Below are 25,314 nucleotides of genomic sequence, written 5' to 3'. Positions count from 1 at the left end.
ACAAGTCCCGTGTCCCCCCTAGTTCCCATGTTCCTGCCTGTCCCCATGTCCCTCCCCAAACCTGTGTCCCTTCCCATCCCCATGTCCCCCCTCATTCATACCAGTGACCTTGGCCTTGAAGGGGCTCCCCACAATGTGGTGGGGACCCCCATACTTGATGGAGATGAGGTAGTTGCCAGGGGCCATTGGGGTGTAGGTGACACGGTGGCCCTCAGGGACCTCAGTACAGTCCAGCTCCACTTTGGAGGGGCCATCGATGGTGACGGCCAGTGCTCCTGCCCCTGCGTTGGCTGTCTGCACCAGGAACTCTGAGGGCACCCCTGGAACACAGACATGGGGATGGCATCATGGGGGGACACCAGGACACCGTTGTGGTCACCACCCATCGCCACGTTCCCATCATGGCAACTCCCATGGCCACATCCCCTTTGCCACCACCCTGGCCACATCTCCATCATGGCCCTGTCCCCATCACCATTTCATGGCCATGTCTGTCCTGCCACCACCATGGCTGTGTCTCCATCCCCACCCCCCTCCCACAGCCGTATCCCTGTCCCTGTATCCACATCAGTGTCACCTGTGCGGCCACCCTCGAGGCCTGGCCCAAAGGCAGTAACGAGCCCAGGGTCCCCAGCCTGGCTCTGCTCGCCCACGCGGATGTTGAAGGGGCTCCCAGGCACATGGCGCCCGTTGAAGCGCAGGTCAATGGAGTGGACTCCGTTCTCACGTGGCAGGAACCCCAGTGCATACCGGTCTGGGGAACACAGACATGTCACCGTGTCCTCATGTCCCCATGCCCCTGTGTTCCCATGTCCCCACACCGCCATGTCCCCACACTGCCATGTCCCCACACCACCATGTCCCCACACCCCTGTTCTTGCGCAGCAGGAACCCCAGCACATACCAGTCAGGGGGATACAGACACGTCCCCATATCCCTGTGTCCTGTGTCCCCATGTCCCGTGTCCCCACACCCCATGCAAGAACCCCAGCGGGTACTAGTCTGGGGGATGCCATCATGGCACTCTGTCCCCATCCCCCATGTCCCCATGTTCTCAAGCCCCATGTCCCCACATCCCGTGTCCCCATGTCCTGTGCCCTGCACCCACAGCCCCACATCTGCAGATCCGGTCTCCCGGTGTCCCCATGGTGTCCCCGCGGTATCCCCGCAGTGGCCCCTCACCGCTGTCCAGCTCAGACACGTAGCACTCCTCCACCACCCCTGCAGGCGTGTGCACTTTGGCGTCGATGACGCCACGCGCCCCATTCAGCTGCACCGCAAAGGACGCTGGCTGGTTCACTGCCACTGTCTCCTGCAGGGACACCACGGTGGCATCAGGGACATGGGGGGACAGGGGGGCATCATGAATGATGCCAGCTGGTTTGCCCCAGAGAATGGGGGGACATGAGGGAGTGGGAGGGCAGTGGGGCAGGGGGAGCACCATGGGGCCCAAGGGTGACACATGGACGCAAGGTGGCCCAGGATTAACGCAAGGGACACAGGGGTGGCACCAGGGAGGGGACCAATGGTGACATGTGGGAGAGAGAGGTGGCTCCAGGGGATCCCAAGGGTGACAAAGGGGCCACACAGTGGTCCCAAGGGTGACACAGGGGTACAATGTGACATGGGGGACAGGAGGTTGGCACCAGAGAGGGTCCCAAGGCTGGCATGGAGGGGCATAAAGGTGGTCTAGGGGGTGACATGAGGGAGAGAGAGGCAGCCCCAAGAATGACATGAGGGAGGGAGAGGTGGCCCCAGAGGGTCCAAGGGTGCCACAGGAGATCCAAAGGTGGCACACAGTGGGGGTCCCAAGAGTGCAGTAGGGGTCCAGAATGGCCCAGGAGCGACCTGGGGACCCAGGGGGCATATGTGAGCCCAGGGGTGCCCCAGGGTGTCACAGGGGGCGTCCCCAGTACCTGCAGGCTGGTGACAGTGAGGCGTCGGGCATCATCGGAGTGGGAGGCAACAGGGACAACAAAGGGGCTGTCAGGGATGTGCTCGTCATTGAACTTGATGGACACCTCGTAGTCGCCTGGGGGACATGGGGATAGTCAGGCAGGGAGCCCCCACATGGGAACACTCTCACATGAGAACACCCTCACGTGGGACCTCCCATGCACAGAGACACCACTCATGGGGACAGCCACACTTGGGGACACCCTTAACTGGGGATACCTTTGCATGTGGGTCCCTCCTCGCATGAGGGTCCTGCGGCCCCCACCACAGGCCAAGCACCCTGGGGGATGTTAGGGTGGTTGGGACGTTGGGAGTGTTGGGGTGCAGCCCCTTCTCACCTGGCTCCTGCACCAGGTAGGAGACACCACAGGAGCCGTCCTTGCGGTCCTCAAAGGAGATCTCAGCCTTGCTGGGCCCCTCGACGGCAATGGAGAGTCCCCCGGCACCCGCCTCACGCGTCCAGATGCTGAACTCAGCTGGGGGGGTCACCGGGGTCACCCTGGCCCTCAACGGCACCCCAGGATGGCGACACCCAGCATAGACCTGCACCCACCTCCCCATGGCACCCACACCCCCTATAGCACCCACATTCCACTCATGGCACCCAGACCACCCATAACAATCCCCCATTGCCCCCACACCCCACTCTACCCAAATCCCCCATCACAGCACCCAGAGACCCTGAATTTCACCAACACCCCCCACACACATAGCACCTACACCCCCATTGCCACCCACACACCCCAACAGCACCCAGACCCCCATACACCCCCACCCCCCCAACAGTACCCACCCCTCATTGCCCCCATATCCCCATCACACCCACCTCCCCCCAGTCACCCCCAGAGCCCCCATCACCCCCCATGCCTGGCAGACCACCCCGTACCTGGTGTGCCGGCCACAGCGCGCTGCAGGCCAGTGCCCCCTGCACGCACCTTGTGGGCACCGCCCTCGCCCAGGGGCCCCACGGTGAACTGGAAGGGGCTCCCGGGCACATGCTGCCCCCGGAACTTGACACTGACAGTGTGGGCGCCTGTCTCCTGGGGCACGAAGCGCACGCTGTACACCCCCGCGCCCCCCGGCACCACCTCGGCCTCACGCCGCTGCCCCGATGGGCTCAGCACCTGCGCCGACAGCTCCTGCGCTGAAGCCTCGCCTGCAGGCACACACCACGTCACCGTGGGCACCCCAACACCCCATCGACACCCCAGTGTCACCCCAACACCGTATCACTATGGCATCCCAGTTCCTGCACCACCACCACCTCAGCTGCAGGCACACACCATGTCACCCTGCAGGCACCTGGGCACCCCAACATCACCCCACTGTAACCCCACCACTGTGCCACTGTGGCACCTCAGCACCCCATCACTATATGGCACACTGTCATCCTGTCACCAGGGCACCTTGTCACCACATCACTCCATCATCCTGTAACCCTGGTACCCCAGCACCAGGGCACCCTGGCCCCTCAGCACCCCATTTCTTTATTACCATGTCACTACGGCACCCCAGCACCTGTCACTGGGGCAGCCTGTCATCCTGTCACAGTGGCACCCTGTCACTCCAGCAAGCCATCACCCTGAGACCACAGCACCCCTGCATCCTATCACCCCAGCATCCTGTCACTCTGATACCAGGGCACTGGGGCACCCCATTGCCCCATCACCTTCTCACCATCATCCCAAGGACTCCCAGGCACACTAGCACCGTTGTCACCCTGCTACCCCATCACTCTGTCACCCTGTCAGCCCACCACCAGGGCACCCTGTCACTGTCATCCCACCACCCTGCCCCCAGTGTGCCCTGACACCCCAACACCCACCAGAGCCCACGTGCAACCCCGCTGGGTGCACCCCGCCCTGCGAGCATGCACAGGATGTGCACTTGCCAGCATGCACACGCACGCATTCACACACACGTGTGCACACACCCTTGTGAGACTGCACACTCCTGCCAAGGGCACCCACAGCCCTCTGGGCAGGCGTGCACTCCCCATGAGCCCACACACCCCGTGAGCAGGTGTGCACCTGTTTGTGCAAAGAGCCAGCATTGCCCCCCACCTCCGCACACATCCCCGTGTGAAGGGCACAGCAGCCCCAACGCGTGTGCCAGGGAGTCTGTCCCAGGTGTGTCCTGGGCACACACAGGTGGGCCCTTGTGTGAGCACACGCAGCCCTATCCAAGGGCACTCCCACGGCAAGTGTGCCCAGCTCTCATGCAAGCCCACTTCCCTGCACACCCAGCCCTTGTGCCAGCACAAGGCCCTGCCCACACACCCCCAGGCCTCGTGCACAGCCAGCCCTTGTGCAAGCACAGCTCTGTGCAAACACACACTGGTGCTCCCATGCACCCAGACCTTTTTCAAACACACTTCCCTGCACTCACGCTCCCCTCATGCCCGCCCAGCCCTCGTGCAAGCCCAGTGCCCTGCACACCCAGCCCTCATGCACACTTGCCCCTCATGCACACCCCGCTCCTGTGCAATCCCACTTTGCTGCACACCCCCATGCACAGTAGGACCCCCGGTGCAGGACGCACCCTCGTGTGCGCGTGCAGGGGCTGTGAAGGCGCCAATGCCCTCGCGGGTCCCAAAGGCCCCGAAGGCACCGAAGGGCTCTGGGGGGGCGCGGGGGAAGGCGCCACCCACGCGGGTCGATTCCTCCACGTGCACCTCGCGCGTGGTCTCGCCACCACGCGTCTTGCTGATCTCAGTACGCTCCGTGCGCGTGTACGTGTGGCTGCTGCGCGTGAACGTGCGCGTCAGCCGCTCCTGCGCCGACACCATCTGGAACCAGTTCCCTGGGGAACACCCGGCGGGGACACAAAGGGACAGCGGGGACACGTGGGGACACATGGGGACAACAGGATGTGGGCACAGGTGGGAGAACAGAAGGGTGCACAGAGGGGTGATGGGGACACAGGAGGACATGGATGGACATGGGGATGAATGGACACAGAGATGGACATAGTGATGGGAGGAGACGTAGATGGGTGGAGACATGGAGGGATGGAGACAAGGATGGGCACAGGGATGATGGAATCATGATGGGTGGAGACATGGGTGGTCACAAGGTTGGAAGTAGAGGATGGTGCAAGGAGGGGTGGACACAGGGATGGATGTAGGGATAGTTGCAGGAATGGATGGAGCCAAAGGTGGATGAAGCCAGGGATGGACACACGGACAGACATATGAATGGACACATGGACAGAGGTGTGGATGGAGACATCGGTGGGTGGTGGCATGCACAGAGGGATGCATGGACGCAGGCGCAGACACACAGAGGGACACAGACATGGACACAGACGCATGGAGGGGAGAGAAGAAAGAAGGAAGGAGAAATCAGAGCTGGAGTGGCTGAGATGCATCTCCATCCCCATGGCCCACAAAGCAGGAGGAGGAAGAGGATTAGGATGGAGGAAGGGGAAGAAGAGGAGGATGATGGAGGATGATGGAGAATGAAAGATGAAGGAGGAGAGAAGGAATAGGAAGAAGAGGAAAAGAGGAGGAGAAGGACCAGGAGCAGGAGGAGCAGGAGGAGGAGGAGGAAGAAGGCCAACCCTACCTGGGATCTTGAGGTTGAGGTCGCAGGTGCTGCCAACAGTGGCGATGGAGGGCGCCTGCCGCCGGCGCGTAATGCTCTCCTTTATCCGCCCCTCGCCCGTCACCTTCACGGTGAAGGGGCTCCCTGTGGGAGATGGTTACCTCAGGGACCTGTCACCCCCTGGGGGTCCTAGCACCTCTCCCCACCACAACCCTCTGCCCTGCCATGTTTCCCCCAGTCCCACCTGGGACATGTTTGTCAGCAAACTTGATGTTGATGATGTAGTTGCCAGGCTCGGTGGGGCAGTAGGTGACCTTGCAGGTGCCATCCTCCATGTCCTCACAGTTAATGTCCACCTTGCTGGGGCCCTCAATGGACAGGCCCAGTCCGCCATAACCTGGGTGGCCATGGGGATATGTTCAGAGGTGTCCCATGGAGGCTGTCCCTGTCCTGTCCATGGTCACACCAAGGCCACCAGCCCAAAGTGGCCACGGTCACCACCCAATTGCAGTCATCACCCCCATCCTGGCCATGGCCATGCCATGGGCACCACAGCATCCCCCTCTCAGTGGCACCATGGCCACAGCTACCACTCTGGCCTGGCCATGGTCATACCATGGCCATAATCATGGCCATCACCCCATCCTGTGTTGGCCACAGCCATGGTATGGCCTTAACCACCTCTCACATGGGCATTGGCCATGCCACCACCATGGTCACCATCCCATTCACATGAAGGTCACACCATAGCGACCACCTCATCCTGTGCTGGCCACAGCTGTGGCATGGCCATGGCCCTCAAATCATCCTGGCTATGGCCACACCACCACCACAGCCACCAACCCCAGCCACAGTGACCATCCTGCCTTGGCCATGACCATAGCCACCATCCCTTCCTGGCAACATACAGCCTTGGCCACCAACGCATGTGGCCACAGCAAACCACAGCCATAACCATGGCCTCCACCTCATCCTTGGGTGACCACAACCAACACATGGTCATGGCCATCATCCCATCCTGCCCTTAGCCATGGCTACCACCTCCCCCATAGTTATCCCCCACCGTGGCCTCACCAGCGCTGCGTGTGTCCACGATGAACTCGGCCACCTCAAAGGTGTGGCCCTCCAGCAGCCCCTGGCCCCACACCTTGACCCGGCCGGCATCACCAATCTCTGACTGTCCCACCAGGATCTTGAAGGGGCTGTTGGTGACGTGCTGCCCACTCTTCCGCACGCTCACCACATGCTCGCCCACCTCCTTGGGTGTGAATGAGATGCCTGGGGGGGAACACAGTGGTCACACACCACCACCAGCCTTGGCCACCACCCATGCACCATCCCCATCCCCCACCCATTGCCACTAGCCCCTGGCCACCTCCATCAGCTGCTGGTCACCATCCAAGTCCCCTGACCATGGCCACCAACCCCCTACTGACCCAATGCCACAAGGCCCATCCCTGTGACCCCGTAGTCCCACTGATCCCTGTCCCAGCAAGTCCCCAAGTCCCACATCCTCCTCTCATGTGCCCATGTCCCAGTTTTCCTGTGCCCACATCTGCATGTGCCCATGTCCCCCCAGTGTCCCCGTGTCCCTGCACACCAATGTGGCGGTTCGGCAGCCGCTTGAGCAGGCACGGCTCCTCGTTGCCCGAGGGTGCACGGATGGTAGCTGCCAGCAGGCTCAGGTCTGTCTCTGCGATCTTCAGTGACACGTCAGTCGAGGTGCCCACATTGAGCTGGGACGTGCGCATGGAGTCATCCCCTGCAGAGATGCCATCAGCAGGGACATCAACCCAAGGTGGAGGACAGGATGGAACAGGGTCCCAATGGTGATGGAATGATATACCCAAAGCCCCACAAGGTCCCAATGGCTTATGGAGAGGGTCCCCAGAATGAGGGGTCATCCAAAGATGCGTGAATAGGGTCCTCAAGGCCATGGATAGGGTCCTCACAAGGTCTACAGGGCCTTGTGATGGGGTCCTCAAAGCTCCATGATGTCCCCATGGTCATGGGCTGGGGTCTCCAAGGCTTCAGTTTCCCCAAGGCCATGGAAGGGGGAATCCCGGTGGCCAGGGATGGACAAGAGACACCACAATTGTCCCAATGGCCATGGGGCAAGTGTGCCCACTACCCCACAGGTGCCCCCACAGCCACACAGATGCCGTCATGGCCATGACTCCATAGGTGTCTCTATGGCTACCCAGGTGCCCCCATGGCCATGTGGAAGCCCCAAGAACCCCCAGAACTCCCCCAGATCCCACTGCGCCCCCCAGCCTGTCTCACCGGTGATCTTAGCAGTGAAGGGGCTGCCTGGGATGTGTTTGTCATCAAAGCGCACAATGATGCTGTAGTCACCAGGGGCTGTGGGCAGGTAGGACACGGTGCATGTCCCGTCCTTGTTGTCCTGGCAGGTGATCTCTGCCTTGGAGGGACCTTCGACCGCTAGCGACAGCCCACCTGGAGGCACAGGGGGTGTCAGAAGGCACCGGACAAGAGGCATTGGGGGCCCCAGGGGTCTCCAACATCTCCTTGTGGCACTGGGGGGTCCTCACAACCTCTCAGCCCCCCCTTGGCCATCACTCACCCTCGCCAGCATCCTTGGTGACAATGGTGAATGTGCATGGCTTGTTGACCATCCCATGGCTCAGCCCAGGCCCATAGGCACTGACGTGGCGTGGGTTGATGGCGTCCACATAGAACTGGAGGGGACTCCCTGGGGACACAGGGGACAATGGTCAGGGACCCATGAGGACACCCCAACCCAAGGGTGACCAACCATGGACCCCACAGAGACACCCCACAGGGACATTCCACACCATGGTGGGTGCCTGACCCATGGGAGCCCAACCAGGGCATAGTGGTATCAACCTTCCTCAGCCACCTCCCAGTGGCTCCCACTGCCCCCCAGTGGTTCCCAGTGCCCCCCAGTGGCTCACCGGGGATGTGGTTGCCATCATAGCGAATGTCCATCTCGTGCAGCCCCTTCTCGGAGGGGGCATAGTGCACTGTCACCGTCCCATCCTTGTTGTCAGTGATGTTGGGCCGCGCCGTCTTTCCCGAGGGCATCCGCACCTCACCTGGGGATACCGTGTCAGTGGGGGCACCAAGAGGGGGGCTGGTACCTCAGGGGGTGGTCCCTGTCCCCACAACCCTGCACTGTACCTGTGATCTCACCCTTCTGCACGGTGAAGGGGATGACGAGGTTAAAGGGCCGAAGGTTCTCAGAGGTGGCTGGGGGCTCCTCTGTGGCCTAATCATGGGGCAGAGAGGGAGGGTGAGAACTCTGTGGTGGGATCTCAGCCCCAGGGTGGCCATAGAGGGGACATGAGAACCCCCACGGTGGGCTCCCAGCCCTGTGATGATCCTCATGACCTCCAAACCCCATGGTGTCCACCACGACCCCAACCCCCCACATGACAACCCTGGCCAACATGGTGGGTCATCCAGCCCCACAGTGCCTACCATGGTCTCCCAACTCTCTCAGCTCCATGATGGCCACCATCATCCTGATACTGCTCCACCATGGTCCCCCAGTTCCTTAACTCCTGTCATGGTCACCCAACTGTGCAGTGCCCATTGTGCTCTTGCAACTCCACGCTAACTGACTCAACTCTCTGTCCCTTGGTGTCCACCATGGCCCCAGTGCTCTGTCTGTTGGTGCCTACCATGATGTTCCAACCCCACGATGGCTGTCCTACTCCATGGTGTCACCCTCGTCTTCAAGATCTGTTCCATGGTGCCCATTGTGCCCTTAACTCTTTGCCCCTCGGATCCACCGCCGTTTCCCAACCCCATGGCCCCACCTGTCTGCCCCACAGCACCCACCATGATCTTCCAACCCCACAGTGCCCATCATGGTCCCAGCTCTCTGCCCCACGGCACCCACCATGGTCTCCTGATTCCATGCTGCCCACACCATGGTCTCCCAAACTCCGACCCATGATGCTCATCACAACCCCCCAGACCTACAGTGACCCCCCCAGTGCTCCACCCACCATGACATGGAAGGGGCTGTTAGGGACGTGCTCCCCGCCAAAGCGGATGGTGATGACGTATTTGCCGGGCTCAGGAGCAGTGTAGAAGATGTCAAAAGTGCCATCGTGGTTTTCCACCACATCCACATCCAGCTCAGCGCCATCAGGTGTTGACACCTTGCAGGTGACCTTGCCCTGTCCCGCCGCCTTTGCATCCACCGTGATCACCGTCTCCTCCCCGATCTGGATCGTGGGGCCCAGGCAGGCACCTGTGGGGGAGGGTGGGGTCAGGGCCATGGGGGGACTCCAAACCTATCCCCCAGCTGCCTCCTCCCAGCCCCCCAACTGCCCCCTGGCACCACTTACCCAGTCCATGGCCCCCAATGGATACTGCAAGAGAGACCAGGGAGAGCGGTGAGAAGGGGTTGGGGGGCTGGTTGGGGGGCCGGGGGTGCCGAGGGGGCCGGGGGGCTCCGGGGGGGCCGGCACATCCTGTCCTGGGGGCACCCGCTCATCCCCACTGCTCCATGGGGCAGGTTTGGGGGTGGTGGGAGGGATGCTGAGGGGCAGCAGTGGGGCAGGTGGGTGTGCTGGGGGACAGCCATAGGGTGGTGGGGGGTGAGGCAGGGGTGTCTGGGGTGGGTGCTGTGGGACAGCCAGGGGACACTGTGGGTCAGCATGTGGATGTTGTGGGGCAGGAGGGGATGCCATGGGGCAGCAGGGACACTGTGGGGCAGGGAGGGGTGCGGTGGGGCAGCAAGAGGACATCATGGGGCAGTGAGGGGATGCTGTGGGTCAGCAAGGGGATGCCATGGGCCAGCAAGGGGATGACATAGGTCAGCATAAGGACACTGTGGGGCAGCCCCACCTGTGACAAGGCACTTGCTGGCATCGCCAGCGGGCACGGCGAGGACGCGGAAGGGCGATGCAGGGATCTCGTCGCCCCCGTACTTGATGGTGCTGGTGTAGCGCCCCGGCACATCGGGCACGTAGGACACTGTGTAGGTGCCATCCCCGTTGTCCCGGATTGATGCCTTCTTGGGCTGCCCCTCGGGGTCCTGCAGGCAACCCCCATCAGTTCCCTGTGCTGGGGGCACCCTGTGGGGCTCAGCACCCCCATGACTCCCCCTGCACAGACCAGGATCTGGACTGTGAGCACCCCTTCACCCACCTTCAATGTGTCCCCCCACGACCCCCATGCTCCCCCATGTTTCCCCCTCACACACTGACCAGAATCTGCACTGTGAGCAGTCCCTCGCCAGCATCGCGGGCATCAATGGTGAATTCGACAGGGAGGCTGGCAGGGATCCCTCCTGCACTCAGCCCGGGGCCACTTGCCCGCACCTTGCTGGCATCGTGGGTGGGCAGCGCCGTCACCTTGAAGGGGCTGGGGGAAGCAGGTAGTCAGGAGGGTGCCGGGATCTCCAGGCTGTGTGGGGATCCTGTGTCCCCTCATCTGCCCAGCCTAGGTGGGGTCTCACCTGCGTGGCACCTCCTGCCCTCCGTACTTGACAGACACGGTGTAGGGCCCGTCGGTGGCCGGGGTGTAAGTGACCTTGTGGGTGCCGTCACCATTGTCTCGGACCTCCACTGGCTCCGGCAGCCCTGTGGGGCAGTGGGACATGTGGGGTGGGGACGTGTGAGGCAAGGGGACATGTGGGAGAGGAGGACATGGGGGGTATAGAGCAGCACGTAGGGCACGACCTCCCTGGGCAGGGAACTCCATGGAGCGGGACACCCCGTGGATCTGTGTATCCATGGGGAGGGCACCCCATAGAACTGGGCACCCTATGAAGAAGAACATCCATAGGGCTGGACATCCTATGGGATAGGACACCCTAAGGAGCAGGACATCCATAGGTAGGACACTGTATAACAGGGGACACCATGAGGCAGGACACCCTATGGAACATGGCATCCATGGTGCTGGACAGCCCATGAGGCAAGACATCCCAAAGGGCAGAACTCTTTATAGACCATGGGATCCAAGGGGCAGGACACCCTATGGAGCAGGACATTCATGAGGCAGGACACCCCACAGCTCAGGACACCCCGTAAGACACGAGTCCCCCCTGCCCCCTGTGTCCCCACGTACCAGTGGGCCCCAGCAGCGTCACCTCAAGGGCTGCACGTCCCGCGGCACTGACATCCACGGTGAAGCTCTGGGGCAGCCGTGCACGGACACTGGGGCCCAGCCCTGGCCCTGAGCACGTCACCTTGGAGGGGTCCACAGCATCCCGCACTCGCACCCGGAATGGGCTTCCTGTATGGAGAAGGGGGTCAGTACATGGGGGAGGCAGCATGGGGTAGGGTAAGGTGGGGATGGGGGCAGTGTGACCACTGCCAATGTTAGCAGGGGGCCAGTGTGGGGATGGGGTCAGCATGAGGACAAGATAAACATGGCCATGAGGACAATGTGGGCACAGGGATAGCATGGCCATAGAGTTGGTGTGTCCATCACGTGCGTGGGCACAGTGTGGGGCCAGTGTGCTCATGAGGTCAAGGTGGTCATGGGGTCAATACATTCATAGGGTCAACATGGCTATGGGTTCAAAATGGGCATGGGGACATGGCCATAAGGTCAACATGACCATGGGGTCAGTGTGGGCCCAATGACTGCATGGCCAAGGGGCCAGCATGGGGAAGGGCTCAACATGGGCACGAGCACAGTGTGGGATCACCATGGTCATGGGGTCAACATGTCCATACAGTCAGCACGGGAACAAGGACAGCATGGCCATGGAAACAGTTTGGGCAAAGGCTCCAGATGAGGTCAGTGTGGCCATGTGTCAGTGTGGCCATGGGGTCACTGTGGCCGTGGGGGTATGAAAGCCATGGCCATGGGGACAGCACAGGCAGGGGACAGCTTGGCCATGAGGCCACCATGGGTGGCGTCACCACAGTGAAGCCCTGTGACCAACAGATGACAACCAGGACACCTCTCCCCCCAGCCCCCGTCCCTCTGTCACCCCGCACCAGGGATGGGGTGGCCGCCGAAGGTGATGTTGACATCGTAGTCACCAGGCGTGAAGGGGACATACTCCACTGCGCAGCTCCCGTCCTTGTTGTCCTTGCAGGACATCTTCGCCTCCGAGGGACCCTCAATGGCCAGGCCCAGCCCCCCGGTGCCCGCGCCCCTGGGGACATGCCACCACTCAGAGGGGTCACACAGGCATGGTGGGGTCGGGGGAACAACAGCCATGGTGGGGAGATGGAGGTGGCACCTCCATGGCAAGGGGACAGAGATTCCATGCTGGTGACATGGGATGGAGGTGACACTTTCACGGCAGGGGATGGAGATGCCCATTTGGTGATGTGGGAGGGAGGTAGTACATCCATGGGAAGGGACACAGGTGGTAGAGGATGCAAGAGGATGGACATGGGACCTCCGTGGCAGAACATGGAGATGCCAGAGTGGTGGTACAGGATGGAGGTGGCAGGTTGGTGACACGGGATAGAGGTGGTACATGCACACGAAGGGCACAGGTGCAAGAGGACAGTGGTGGCACTTCCACAGCAGGGGATGGAGATGGTGGGTTGGTGGCTTGGGATGGAGGTGACACCTCTTGGGGGGGGGAATCTGTGGGTGTGGGGGGGGGCAGGGTGGGAATGGAGAGACTCAGGGTTGGTGCCCACCTGGTCTCCACACTGAACCAGGTGGCCATGCCCACCCCAAACCCCCAGCATGAACAACATGGGGGGTCGGTGGGCATGGAATAGGGATAGGGAAGGGGATTTGGAAGGCAGGGGTTGGGGGGCTTTGGGGAGTAGGGCTGGGTTGGGGTCGGGGGTCAGTGCCCACCTGGTCTCCACAGTGAAGTGGTTGGCCGTGCCCACCAGGCCACCCTCCAGGCCGGGGCCGTGTGCCCGAACACGTGTGGGGTCGCAGCCCTCGGCCACCCCCACACGGAACGGGCTCTTGGGGACCGGCACATCATCGTATGTCACCTCCACCAGGTGCAGCCCTGCGACAGGGACACCATCGCATACTGTCCATGGAGGGGGCACAAGGGGTCTCTGGGGGGTGGGGTGGGAATTTTCAGGGGATTTTGGGGGTCACTGGGTGGAGTTTGGAAGGTCTTGGGGGCTTTGGGGATCCCTGGATGAGGTTTTGGGGGGAGGTTGGGAGTCCCTGGTTGGGATTTGGGGCTTGGGGGTTCCGGGTTCTGGGGACCATGGGGAAATTGAAGGGGGTCCCCACTTGGACATGGTATGGGAAGGGCCTCTCTGAGGGTTCCTCATGAGGATGGAGGATGCCTGGCCAGGACTTGGGGTCTCCGGGGTGTGTTGGGGTCTGGTGTGCGAACAGAGTCCCTGGGGGTGCTCGTGGTCCCCGGAGGTTCCCGGAGTGTGTTGGTGTTCCCCAGGGGGTGGGGGTCCCTAGGGGTTTGGAAGTCCCCTGGGGGTGTCTGTGTTCTCCAAGGGGGTCTGGGGGTCCCCAGGAGTGTTGGGGTTCCCAGGGGGGTTGTGGGGGTTCCTCACCCTCCTCGAAGGGTGTGTACTCCACGCGGTAGGTGCCATCGCCAAGGTCAGTGACGAAGGTGTCGATGGGGGTCCCTGAGGGGTTCAGCACCCGTGCCCGGACGTGGGGTCCCCCGGTGGGGGCCAGTGCCCGTGCATCCACCATGAACTCAGTGCCCACCTCCCGTAGCACCCCTGAGGGGAACAGGGGGGTCAAGGGGGCCCAGAGGTCATCTGGGGGTCCCTTACAGCACTCTCTGAGAGCCCATGGCCCCTCGGCACACACAGGGGGTTCAAGGAGGAATTGGCGCACCCTTGGGGTCCCACCCCATACCCCCTGCACCCCCAAACCTTCCCCCCATGAGTGGAAGGAAAACCACAGAGTCCCCTGAATAGTGGTGGGGGCAAAGGGGACAGGGGAGCAGAGATGCCTGTGGGGTGGCCAGGAGAGCCCCCATTAGAGGGGGTGCCCATGGGAAGGAGACGTTGATGACCATGGGAGTGTCCATGGCCACAGGGTTGTCCAGGCAAGGGGGAGGTGCCCATGGAGGGATGTCCATGGGGTGCCCAGGAGACCCCCCTACATGAGAAGGGCTGTCCATGGGGTGCCCATGGGGACGGGACGCCCGCGGGGTTGGAATGCCTGTGAGCAGGGACGTCCACAAAGAGGGTGTACCCACAGGGATGGAGTGCCCATGGAGATGCTCATGGAGGGGAGATGCCTGTGGTGGTGTCCGTGGGGGCACCCAGGAGGAAGAGATGCCCACAGGGATGGAATGCCCTTGGGGAGAAGGAGATCCCCATGGGAAGGAGATGCCCGCCCAAGGGAAGGAGGTGACATGGTGAGCAGCCCCTGCATGGCCCCTCCCTCACCTCGCGGCTCCACGCCTTTGCCGTAGACCTTGACGCTGCTGGTGTCGATGGCTGGGTCAACAGTGACGCGCACAGGGCAGTTGGGGACCGGGAGGCCGCCATAGTTGATGGTGATGGTGTAGGCGCCAGCACAGGCCGGCGTGTAGGTGATGGCGTAGGTGCCGTCACGATTGTTCTGCACCAGCACCTCGGCCTTGGCGCCGGCCTCGGAGCGGATCTCGATGGTGAGCTCGGCCTCTCCAGCCTGTGAGCAGTCCACAGAGAAGGAGGCCACCTCTCCTGCACGGCCACGCTCCAGCCCCGGCCCCGACGCTGTCACTTTGGCCGGGTCGAAGGGAGCCGTGACTGCAGCTGTGAAGGGGCTGCCCGGGATGTGGCGCCCAGCGAAGAGGATGTTGATGTGGTACTCGCCGGGCGCCGTGGGCAAGTAGGACACAGCGCAGGAGCCATCCCCGTTGTCCTGGCACTCGATCTTGGCCTCGCAGGGCCCCTCCACTGTCAGCCCCAGCCCCCCACTGCCCGCACCCTGCGTGGCAATGGAGAACGGTGCCGGGACCCCAACACGGCCGCCCTTCAGCCCTGGCCCCGAGGCCACCACCTGCAGGCACAGGGACACATGGGTGTCAGGGGGAACACAGGGACAGGTGGAGGTCAAGTGGGACACAGGGACAGGTAGGGGTCAGGGGGAACAGAGGGACACATGGAGGGGGGTCAAGGGGGACAGGGGGAAGGTGGGGGTCAGGGGACCCCCATGCGCCTGCCCTGCAGCCCCAGCCCCGAGGCCAGCACCCGTTTGCACAAGAACATGTAGGGGTCGGGGGGACATGCAGGGGGGGCATGGGCACATGTGGGGCTTGTGAGTGGCACATGGGGGTCAGGAGGGCAGAGGGACACACAGGGGTTGGGACACACACCCCTGTTGCACACGCATGTGCCATGCTCACCTTGGAGGGGTCAGGGGGCAGCAGAGCCTCCACAGGGAAGGGGCTGCCTGGAACTGGGTGCCCATCGTAGGTGACCTCGACACGGTGGGGCCCCTCCTCGGAGGGTGTGAAGGTGACGGGGTGGGGGCCTCCGGGGGGCGCAGGCCCCACTGTGGAGGGCACGGGGCGCCGCGAGGGGCCTGTCACCTTCACCTCCAGGTGCCCCTGTCCCCCTGCGCCCTGTGCCTCCACCTGGAACTCCTGCACCTGCCCCACCTCCGCCTCTGCAAGGGAGTGGGGGATCAGAGGGGCATCCCACACCCTGGGGTGCCCCCAGACCCATGAGGAACCCCACACCCGGATGTGTCCCCCAGATCCTGGGGGGGTGTGTGTGTGTGTCTGTCCCAGGGTGTGTCACCTCCACCCAAGGGTGTCCCCCATATCCAGGGTATTGTCTCTCCACAGGGTGTGACCCCCAATGCCCTCACCCATGTCTGTCCCCCATATCTGGTTGCCCCCACACATGGGTGGTCCCAAACCTCTCCTACTAGGATGCTCCCCAAACCACCCCTGGGGCCCCCCATATCCAAGCTGCACCCCATAACCAGGGTGTGTATCCCCCACCCAGGTACCCCTACATGCAGTGTCCGTGCCCTCATGTGCCCTCACCCCATGCTGAGCCCCACACCCAAGGGTGCCCTCCCCAAGTGCCCCCACATTCAGGGTGCCCCCCCAGGCTGATCCCCTGACCCAAACTTCCCCTCCAGGGTCTCTTCCCCCAGGGTGCTCCCAATGCTCAAGTGTCCCTTGCCAGGGCCCCCCCCCCCACCGTACACCACATGCAGGGTGCTCCCCTCCCTCGGTCCCCCCCCCATTCCCCCAGTGCCACCACTCACTGCTGTTGAGCCCCTGCACCTTGACCTTGCCCAGCTGCAGGGGGGGGGCCACAGTGACGGGGAAGGGGCTCTTGGGGATGGGGTCCCCCCCATAGGTGACCACCACAGACAGGGGGCCCTGCAGGAACAACTCCACTTCAGGGTGCTGCCAGGGGTCCCCCACACAGCGCCCAGTCATGGGGCAGAGGGCGGACACCCATGGGATGGTGCTGGGGGGTTCCAAGGGGGTCCCAGGGGACACGCAGCCATCAGGCTGGGGGAGGCTGGGGGTCACCCATGGGTGCTGGGGAGGGGAAAGTCCCAGGGATGGGGGGTACCCGTGGATCTGGGGGTGCCCTGGGTTGACAGGTACCCATGTGGGGCTGTAGCTGCCCCAGGGGGGTGCCCACAGAGGTGGGGTGCCCATGGGGATAGGGGGTGTTCATAGGGGTGAGTTTCCCAGCAGCTGGGGTGCTCATGGGGGTGCCTGTGGGGAGGGGGTGCTCACGGGGGTGCCCCTATACACTGGGCTGTATGGGGGGATGTCCCTGGGGGAGCCCAGGGAATGGGGTGTCAGTGAGGGGGCCCCTCTTGGGTACCCCATGGGCTGGGGTGCCCAGACAGGTTGAGGTGCCTCCATGGGGTCTCCCCATGGGTCAGGGTGCCCCCCCCATGTCAGGCTGTCCCCTGGCAGCCACCTGCTGCAGTGGGGTCTGCTTGGTGGTGGGTGCCCATAGCGGTTGGGGGGCCCCACCATGGGTCAGGGTGCCCCCTTCCAGGGTCAGGGTGCCCCCAGGACCCACCTGCTGCAGCGGGGTGTACTTGACAGTGTAGGAATAGTCGTGATTGTCGATGACCTCGAAGTCAGCAACAGCCGGGCCAGGCCCCGTCCCCATGAACCGCACGTCCAGGGGAGCCTTCCCTGCCCCCCGCGTCTGCACGCGGAAGTGGGTTGGGGTCCCCACCTCCACCCCTGCACCACATCGTCAAGTCACTGTAGGACCCATGGCATCCACAGGACCCACAGTCCCTGCCCCACAGCACCCAGAAGTGGGTGGGGGTCCCCACCTCCACCCCTGCACCCCATTGTCAGCCAATGCAGGACCCACGGCACTCACAGCACCCATCACCCCCAGCCCATGTCCCCCATCCCCACCCCACTGCCCCTGGCCCCTCACCTGTGCGGCTCAGCCCAGGTCCCTCAGCTTTGACCTTGGTGGCATCGTGGGATGGATCCACCTTGATGCGGAAGGGGCTGGAGGGGATCTCCTGGGGACCAAAACCAGGGCACAGTGACACAGCGGCACCACGGGGTCGAAGCTCCAGCCCCACCAGGCCCTTGGGGGCTGGGGGCACCCCACAGAGTGGGGGATGGGCCCTCAGGGATGTGGGGCAGTCCCGGAACTCTCACCTGGTTGGCAAAGAGCACCATGATGGTGTAGAGCCCCGCGCCTGGCGCTGTGTACTTGACCGTGAAGGTGTCATTGTCATTCTTAATGATGTCAAAGTCAATGTCTGCCTCGAGAGGCCCCACCACTCCTGGGGCGCACTTGATGCCAATGCTGACGTCACCTGTGGGGTTGGCCGGGTCAGTGGCACCCACTCGCCAGGGGGACAGCGAGGAGTGGAACCAGGCACATGGGGCAGAGGGCTGGATCAGGACTGGGGCTGATGGACAGGATCAGGGCTGATGGACCGTGATCAGAGATTATGGACCAGGGATGCAGGTGCAGGAACAGGGATGCAGGCCCAGGAATCCTGGACCAGGAGCAGGGACAATGGACCAGGAGCAGGGATGCAGGATCAGGGAAGTTGGACCAGGGATGCAGGACCAGGACCAGAATTGATGGGCTCAGAATGAAGGACCCTTGATCCAGGGATGATGGAGCAGGACCAACGGCAATGGTCCAGGACCAGGGATGCTGGCCCAGGGACATAGGCCTCATGCCCTCAGAGGAGTTCCCAGGGTGCCCCCCTCCATGGCACCCACCCTGTCCAGCCTCGCTGCAGTCCACAGTGAAGTAGGTGGGCTCGTTGGCCTTCAGCCCCGTCTTCTCCACACCCGGCCCGTGGACTTTCACCCTGCTGGGGTGGCTGCCCTCACCCACGCTCACCTGCGGGCCCACAGTGTCACATGTGGGGCAGGGGCACGGACTCCTCCTTCCCTGGCACCCCATGGGACTGGGACTTCCAACCCTGCCACTGGCACCCTGCCTCCCTCCAACCACTCCACAGACTCCCATCCCCAGTACTTCAGGGGACCTCCAACCCCTCCCCAGCACCCTATAGGTCTGGGACCCCCATCCCCACATCCAGCACCCCATGAGACCCCCCTCTCCAACCACATCACCCCATGGGCTCCCAGCCCCACCCTGGCCCCCCATCCCCACAGGACCCCTGTGCCCCACATCTGACACCTTAACACCCTCCATGACCAGCACCCCCTCCCATAGCCACCCCAGCACCCCATGGGCCCCCTATGACACCCACACGGAAGGGGCTGTTGGGGGTGTTGACTCCCCCCCAGGCGACGATGACCGTGTGCTTCATGGCCTTGGTGGGGACGTAGACACAGTGGAAGGTGCCATCACCATTGTCCTTCACCTTGATGTCAATAGGGAAGCCCTCGGCGTCCTGTGACCAGCAGAGGGAAGGTGAGGGAACCCAACGGCACTCAGTGCTGGCCAACGGCACCCAACAGCACCCAATGGTACTCGGTGTTGGCCAACGGCACCCAACGGCGCCCAACAGCACCCAATGGCACTCAGTGTTGGCCAACGGCACCCAGTGGTGCCCAGCGGTCCCCAACAGCACCCAGTAGTGCTCAAGGGCACCCAATGGTGCCCAACAACACTAAATGGAACCCAACAGTGTTCAACAGCACTCAGAGGTGCTCAACACCACCCAATGTCACTCAACAGCACCCAGCACCACTCCATGGCCCCCAGCACCACCCAACAGCCCCCCTACAGTTCCCACCTGTGCATAGAGCTTGAGAGGCCCCTTGCCGGCACCACGGGCGTCGATGGTAAACTCGGCTGGGCGGTCCACGATGCAGCCAGTGGGCTCCAGGCCCGGCCCGAAGGCCTTCACCTGTGGAGAGGGGGTTAGGAGGATGCAATGGGGTGCTTGCACCCCCAGCACCCACAGGTGAGGCGTAATGGGGTGCAGTGGGGCACAGCAGGGCACTATGGGGAACAAGGGCACAGTGGGGATCTGTGGGTTGCCATGGGCTGCAGCACCTTGTCAGGCCAGGAGTCGGGGGGAGCGGGGCGAATGTCAGCCATGAAAGGGCTGTCCCGGATGTCCTCGTCGTCACAGACCACGTGCACAGCGTAGAGCCCTGGCTCCGTGGGCCAGTACCGCACATCGCACGAGCCATCGCCCTTGTCATCACACTCGATGCGCGCCTGGGATGGGCCCTCGATGGAGAACCCTGGGGGCACCACAGCCACCGTTACCCTGTGCCCATGCCAGGAGCCCCAGACCCCATCCTTGTCCCCGCTCTGTGCCCATGCCCCCAGCAGGGTGCCACCTAACATGTCTTTATGTCCCCGCAGCGGGGACCTTGAGAGCATTGTCCCCTCTCTGTGACCACGTCCCCAGGGTGGCACCACCCATGTCCCCACGACCCCACTGGGGCCAACCCCAACCCCAGCCTGCCCCATGTCCCCATCTTTGTGTGCCTGTGTCACCCCAGCAGTTGGGGACCCCACCATGGCACCCATCCTCCAGCCTGTCCCCATGTCCCCAGTGGGGTTTCACCCACTCCCTGCCCTTGTCCCCGCCACAGTGACACCCCTCAGAGTGCTGCATCCCCTCATGGCGCCCCCCCATTCTGTCCCCATGTCCCCAACAGGGTGTCACCCACTCATGCTCTTGTCCCCACCATGTAGCTCCCCACCCTGTTCCCACCACACTACCCCCAACCCTGTCCTCATGTCCCCACCATGGTGCCCCTGACCCTCTCTTCAGGGCTCACCCAGGGTCCCCACCACAGTGCCCCCCACCTCCACATCCCCCCCGGCTCACCAAGGGTCCCCACTTCGGTGCCGATGGCCTCAACCACGAAGTCTGCGGGGCGTCCCACAACCCCGCCCTCGAGCCCCGGCCCCCAGGCCCGGACCTTCTGTGCCCCTGGCTGTGGGGACACCTGCACCTCAAACGGGCTGGGGGGAACAGGTAGGTGTGAGGGGGGGCTGTAACACACCTGTACACTCCCACCCCCACACACCTGCGCCTCGAGCAGGCTGGGGGGAATAGGGGGGAGGGGGCTATACTACACCTGCACACAGCTGCACCCCCAGCCCCCCCAAACATCTCCCACCCCTGGGGGAACACCTGCACCTCAAATAGGTTGGGGGGATAAGGGAGGGCTTGTACCCCACACACACCCCCCACATGCCCCAAAACCCCTCACCCCCAGGGAGACATCTGCGTCTCAAATGGGCTGGGGGGGTGGAGGGGCAGTGAGGGGCGGGGCTTGTACACCACCCCTCCCCCCCGCACAAACCCACCCCACTCACTTCCCCCTGCCAGGACCCCTGCACTTGCCACTGACCTGCGGGGGATGGCGTAGCCCCCCCAGGTGATGGACACCTGGTAGCTGCCAGGCACCCGGGGCACATACTCGCACTCGTAGACGCCGTCACCGACATCCCGCACCGTCACTGGTTCCTCCGTGCCCCCTGTGGGAGGGGGTCAGATGGGGCACCCGCCCCAGGAGCACCCCCCAACCATGCACTTCCCATGGTGCCCCCCCCACCCATGGTCAACCCCAGGATGCCCCTCAACCATCCAACCTCCATGGACACCCTCACGGGACCCTAACCCACACACCCACCTCCCCGTGGCCCCCCCCAGTGTCCCCCAACCCTAGACTCCCCATGGGTCTCCCATCTATATCCATCCCTCCATGGGGAACCCCGACCCATACACTCAGCCCATGGGACCCCCAGTGGGACCCTACCCACGGGCCCCCCATGGAGAACCCTATGGTGCCCCCCAACCATCCAACCCCACCGTGCTCCCCCACAGTGACACGCACCTGGTCCCCGCAGAGTCACCCGCAGGTCCCCACTGCCCGCGCCCCGTGTCAGGACCTTGAAGTCAGCCACATCCTGCACTCGGACCCCCCGTGGCTGCAGCCCCCGGCCCGTGGCCCGGACCGCTGAGGGGGTGCAGGCTGCAAACTCTCATTAGCACCCACCAGCATCCATCAGGCACCGGGAGGTCCCTGGGGAACCCCCGGGGACAGGAGGGGATGGGGTGTCCCCAGGGCTGGGAGGGGCCCATGGGGATGCCTTGGGGATGCTGTGGGGACAAGGGAGTGCCATGGGGTCCTCAGGGGCACAAGGAACCAATCCCTAGGGACACCCTTGGACTGATGGCTGCCACAGGGACACCCTGGGGACAGGGGTGCCAGAGGGACACCCTGGGGAGTGTGACGGGACCATGGGTTCGCCCATGGTTCGTGTCATGGACCACCACGGTCACCACTGGGTGCCTTGGGGCCACCGTGGTCACCGCTGGGTGACAGGGGGCCTCTGATAGTTGTCATTAGCTACAGAGGTCACAAATGTTGTGGAGCCAAGTGGGGACCTGGGGGGGAGCCTCACCTTCAGCCACGTTGACAGTGAAGGGGCTCCTGGGGACCTGAGCGCCAGCATAGGTGACACAGATGGTGTGTGGTCCTTCGAGGACGGGCCGGTAGGTGCAGCGGAACACGTTGTCCCCTTTGTCCTCCAGCATCACCTCCACTGTGTCCCGCCGGCCCTGGGGGTCCGTGATCACCACCCCCACATCGCCCGGGCCAGCCCCTGTCACCACGAGGACATGGGCTCAGCACCATGGCCAGGCCACCATGGGGAGCCACCAGGCCATCAAATGGCCAGGCCACCATGAGGACAGGTCCCCAGGGTCACCCAGCCATGCCATGGCCCTGTCACCCTGACGACACGGCCCCACAGCCACCAGACCATCCCATGGCCACGGCACAAGGACACAGTCTTGGTGCCACTTGCCATGCCATGGCCCTGCCACCATGAGACCACCCCATGGCCATGTCACCATGAAGGCATGGCCCCAGAGCCACCAAATCATGCTACGTTGAAGCCACCTTGAGGACATGGCCCCAAAGCCTCCTGGCCATGCCCTGGCCCTGGAATGAGAAGGACGTGTCCCCAAGCCACCATGAGATCATGCCATGGTCATGCCATGGCTCTGCCACTCCAAGAGCACATCCCCAGAGCCACCAGGCCACCCCATGTCATCATGAGGACATGACCTCAGTGCCACCAAGTCATGTCACAGCCACACCACCACAAGGACACGTCCTCAAAGTGTCTGGGTCATGCCATGGTCATGCCACCATGAAGGCACATCCCCAGTCACCTGGCCATGCCATGGCAACACCACCACAAGGACATGTCCCCAGAGACCCACAGCTCCCCCCGTGCCCCCACCTGCAGTGTAGATGTCGAAGTAGGTGGCCTTGTTGGCCACGTTGCCCACGGGCTCCAGGCCAGGGCCGCGTGCCGTCACCTTGGTGGCATCGCCCAGAGCCATGCCCACGGTCACCCCAAAGGGGCTCCCGTCAATGTTCTGTCCCGCAAACAGCACTGTCACCTGGAGAGCACAGGGACGTCAAGGGTATCAGGGGACCACGGCTCCCATGGCTGCACCACATCCCCCATGGACTCCCATGGAGACAGCATGTGAGACATCCCCGGGACCCCCCCTAGGATGACAACCTGAAGAGGATCCCCCAGCAGTGACCACCTCCCTGGGACTCCCTATTGCCCCCCCAGGGACCCTAATGCATAGGATACCCAAGAATCCCAACGGGACACTCCAGGGTCCCCCCCATTACAACACCTCCCCCATGGACTTCAGAGTGGCACCCCAGGGACCCCATAGGGGCACCCCAGGGCCGTCCCCAGGGGACCCCAAGGGAGCCCCCCAGGGACCCTCAAACCCCACTGTGCCAAGTGTCCCTCATCCCCCTTGCGGGGGGGCGTGGGAGGGGCAGCCACCACTCTGAGAGTGGGGGAGTGTCACGGGGTGGGGGTGTCACCGGGGACATCACAGGGGGCATGTTCTGGGGCATCATGAGGGGTGTTGCAGGGAGGGCAGCAAGAGGATGTCACAGAAGGGGTGCCTTGGGGGGGTCACCAAGGGGCTCACCTTGTGCAGCCCCCCGACCTTGGGGACATAGGTGACGCTGTATGTTCGCTTCTTGTCGTTGTTGGGGACCACCTTGGCCTGGGATGGGAAGAGGCCCCAAAACCGGGGAGAGGGGGTGACACAGAGCTGGGGCACTGGGGGGTCTCCCAGAGAGGGAGACTGGGGGGATTCCCCAGACATGGAGCCAGGGTCCCCTGTACCTCCTCAGTGTGTCCCTCGGGGTCCTCAACATAGACAAGGACCTCGCCCGTCCCTGCCTCGAGGGTCTCCACCGTGAACTGGGCTGGGCGCAGCACCACATTCCCCTGTGGCTCGATGCCTGCAGGGTGGGAGGAGTGAGCACAACCCCCCAGCATCCCACAACCCCCCAGGACTTGGGGGCCCCAGGCTGTCCTTGGTGGTAGCAGGGGGGTCCAGATTGTCAATGGTGGTCTCCCGAGTATGGGTGGGCGAGCTTGAGGGGACTTTGAGGGGTCCCTGGGCATGGGGGGACTCTTGGAGAACCCTGGGTGCAGATGGACACCCTGGGATGTCCCTCAGGTGTCCCTGGGCACAGGTAACACCCCAGGACTGGAGAGGAGTCCCTGGGCTTGGGGGGGGCCCATGGTTTACTGTCATGCCCTGACAGCCGATAGCCCCCAGGTGCTCTCTTGTGCTGGGTTCCCCCTGAGCCCCCCCCCATGTCCCCCACCCAGTACCCCTCTCCGTGTGCCCCCTGTGCCAGCCCCCATGTGCCCTGACCTCCCCCTGCGTGGGGTCCGTGCCCCTCATGTGTCCCATCTGTGCCAAGTCCCCAGCCTCCTGGTGCCCCCACAAACCTCCACATCCCCTCACGCCCCCCTGAGCCCCCTGAGCCCCCCGTACCAGGCCCGTAGGCACGTGCACGGCCGGGCTGGGGGGGGCGGGGGCGCAGGGGGGCCCCCGGCCGGAGCTTGGCCTTGGGGAACTGGGACAGGTACGTCATCACCGAGTGCTCGTCCACGTTGGGGTCCACGATCTCCTCGGGGGCGATCACCTGGGGGAGAAGCCCAACACCGGTCAGACCCTCCCAGCACCCCCACCCAGGAGGACCCTGCTGGGTGCACCATGCACCCCACTACCAGGAGGGACCTCCTAACACCTGCCTGACCCTCCTGAGACCCCCGACACCCATCAGACCCTCCCCACCCTGCTGGGGAATCCCCCCACACCCACACCCCTACCACACCCACAGGTGCCATGGGGTACCCCAAATGCCCAGGGAGCCCTGTGGATCCCCAAGGACGCCCCCCAGACACACCCCTGCACCCCCAGTATCCTCTCCCAGTGCCCCCCCGTGTTCCTCCCCTGCATCCTGCACCTGGGCGACAGCCAGTGCCCCCCCCATGCCCTGTACCCGGGAGACCTCCAGCGTCCCCCATGTCCCGCATTGTGCCCCATACCTGGGGGACTCCCAGCCAGTCGTCTGCCTGCTGCATGGCCTCCCGAGCGTTCTGCACCGGCTCGTTGGGGTCCCATTTCTCCCAGTCTGGGCAGAGACCTG

At 63.5% G+C, this 25,314-nt stretch overlaps 1 protein-coding gene across 2 annotated transcripts in view; it reads right to left on the bottom strand.

The window, feature by feature from the left end:
* FLNC (filamin C) overlaps positions 1-25,314 on the bottom strand; it is a 30,274-nt gene that overhangs the window by 1,292 nt on the left and 3,668 nt on the right. The window contains exons 3-45 of one of the 2 annotated variants that reach the window (XM_082280495.1): positions 25,214-25,311; positions 24,657-24,807; positions 23,993-24,111; positions 23,793-23,870; positions 23,072-23,234; positions 22,226-22,426; positions 21,655-21,792; positions 21,169-21,295; positions 20,640-20,776; positions 19,850-20,043; positions 19,587-19,700; positions 19,098-19,241; positions 18,598-18,721; positions 18,019-18,179; positions 17,786-17,876; positions 17,411-17,580; positions 16,629-16,746; positions 15,754-16,016; positions 14,810-15,407; positions 13,958-14,131; positions 13,278-13,440; positions 12,452-12,612; positions 11,571-11,738; positions 10,957-11,080; positions 10,706-10,862; positions 10,344-10,533; positions 9,842-9,865; positions 9,497-9,744; positions 8,664-8,751; positions 8,438-8,578; positions 8,086-8,214; positions 7,785-7,958; positions 7,102-7,263; positions 6,576-6,779; positions 5,746-5,898; positions 5,523-5,645; positions 4,498-4,758; positions 2,843-3,112; positions 2,295-2,432; positions 1,917-2,032; positions 1,183-1,312; positions 578-754; positions 102-320 (exon numbers count right to left, since the gene is read on the bottom strand). In XM_082280495.1, the coding sequence (XP_082136621.1) occupies positions 102-320; positions 578-754; positions 1,183-1,312; positions 1,917-2,032; positions 2,295-2,432; positions 2,843-3,112; positions 4,498-4,758; positions 5,523-5,645; positions 5,746-5,898; positions 6,576-6,779; positions 7,102-7,263; positions 7,785-7,958; positions 8,086-8,214; positions 8,438-8,578; positions 8,664-8,751; positions 9,497-9,744; positions 9,842-9,865; positions 10,344-10,533; positions 10,706-10,862; positions 10,957-11,080; positions 11,571-11,738; positions 12,452-12,612; positions 13,278-13,440; positions 13,958-14,131; positions 14,810-15,407; positions 15,754-16,016; positions 16,629-16,746; positions 17,411-17,580; positions 17,786-17,876; positions 18,019-18,179; positions 18,598-18,721; positions 19,098-19,241; positions 19,587-19,700; positions 19,850-20,043; positions 20,640-20,776; positions 21,169-21,295; positions 21,655-21,792; positions 22,226-22,426; positions 23,072-23,234; positions 23,793-23,870; positions 23,993-24,111; positions 24,657-24,807; positions 25,214-25,311 (7,083 nt within the window). The remainder of the gene's footprint in view (positions 1-101; positions 321-577; positions 755-1,182; positions 1,313-1,916; positions 2,033-2,294; positions 2,433-2,842; positions 3,113-4,497; positions 4,759-5,522; positions 5,646-5,745; positions 5,899-6,575; positions 6,780-7,101; positions 7,264-7,784; positions 7,959-8,085; positions 8,215-8,437; positions 8,579-8,663; positions 8,752-9,496; positions 9,745-9,841; positions 9,866-10,343; positions 10,534-10,705; positions 10,863-10,956; positions 11,081-11,570; positions 11,739-12,451; positions 12,613-13,277; positions 13,441-13,957; positions 14,132-14,809; positions 15,408-15,753; positions 16,017-16,628; positions 16,747-17,410; positions 17,581-17,785; positions 17,877-18,018; positions 18,180-18,597; positions 18,722-19,097; positions 19,242-19,586; positions 19,701-19,849; positions 20,044-20,639; positions 20,777-21,168; positions 21,296-21,654; positions 21,793-22,225; positions 22,427-23,071; positions 23,235-23,792; positions 23,871-23,992; positions 24,112-24,656; positions 24,808-25,213; positions 25,312-25,314) is intronic. The other variant, XM_082280496.1, reaches the window with a different exon arrangement.

This window comes from Coloeus monedula (genome assembly GCF_965178545.1).
Source record: "Coloeus monedula genome assembly, chromosome: 4".
NCBI lineage: Eukaryota > Metazoa > Chordata > Aves > Passeriformes > Corvidae > Coloeus > Coloeus monedula.
Note: the sequence above shows the minus strand (reverse complement) of the source record. Positions and strands in the feature narration are given on the sequence as shown.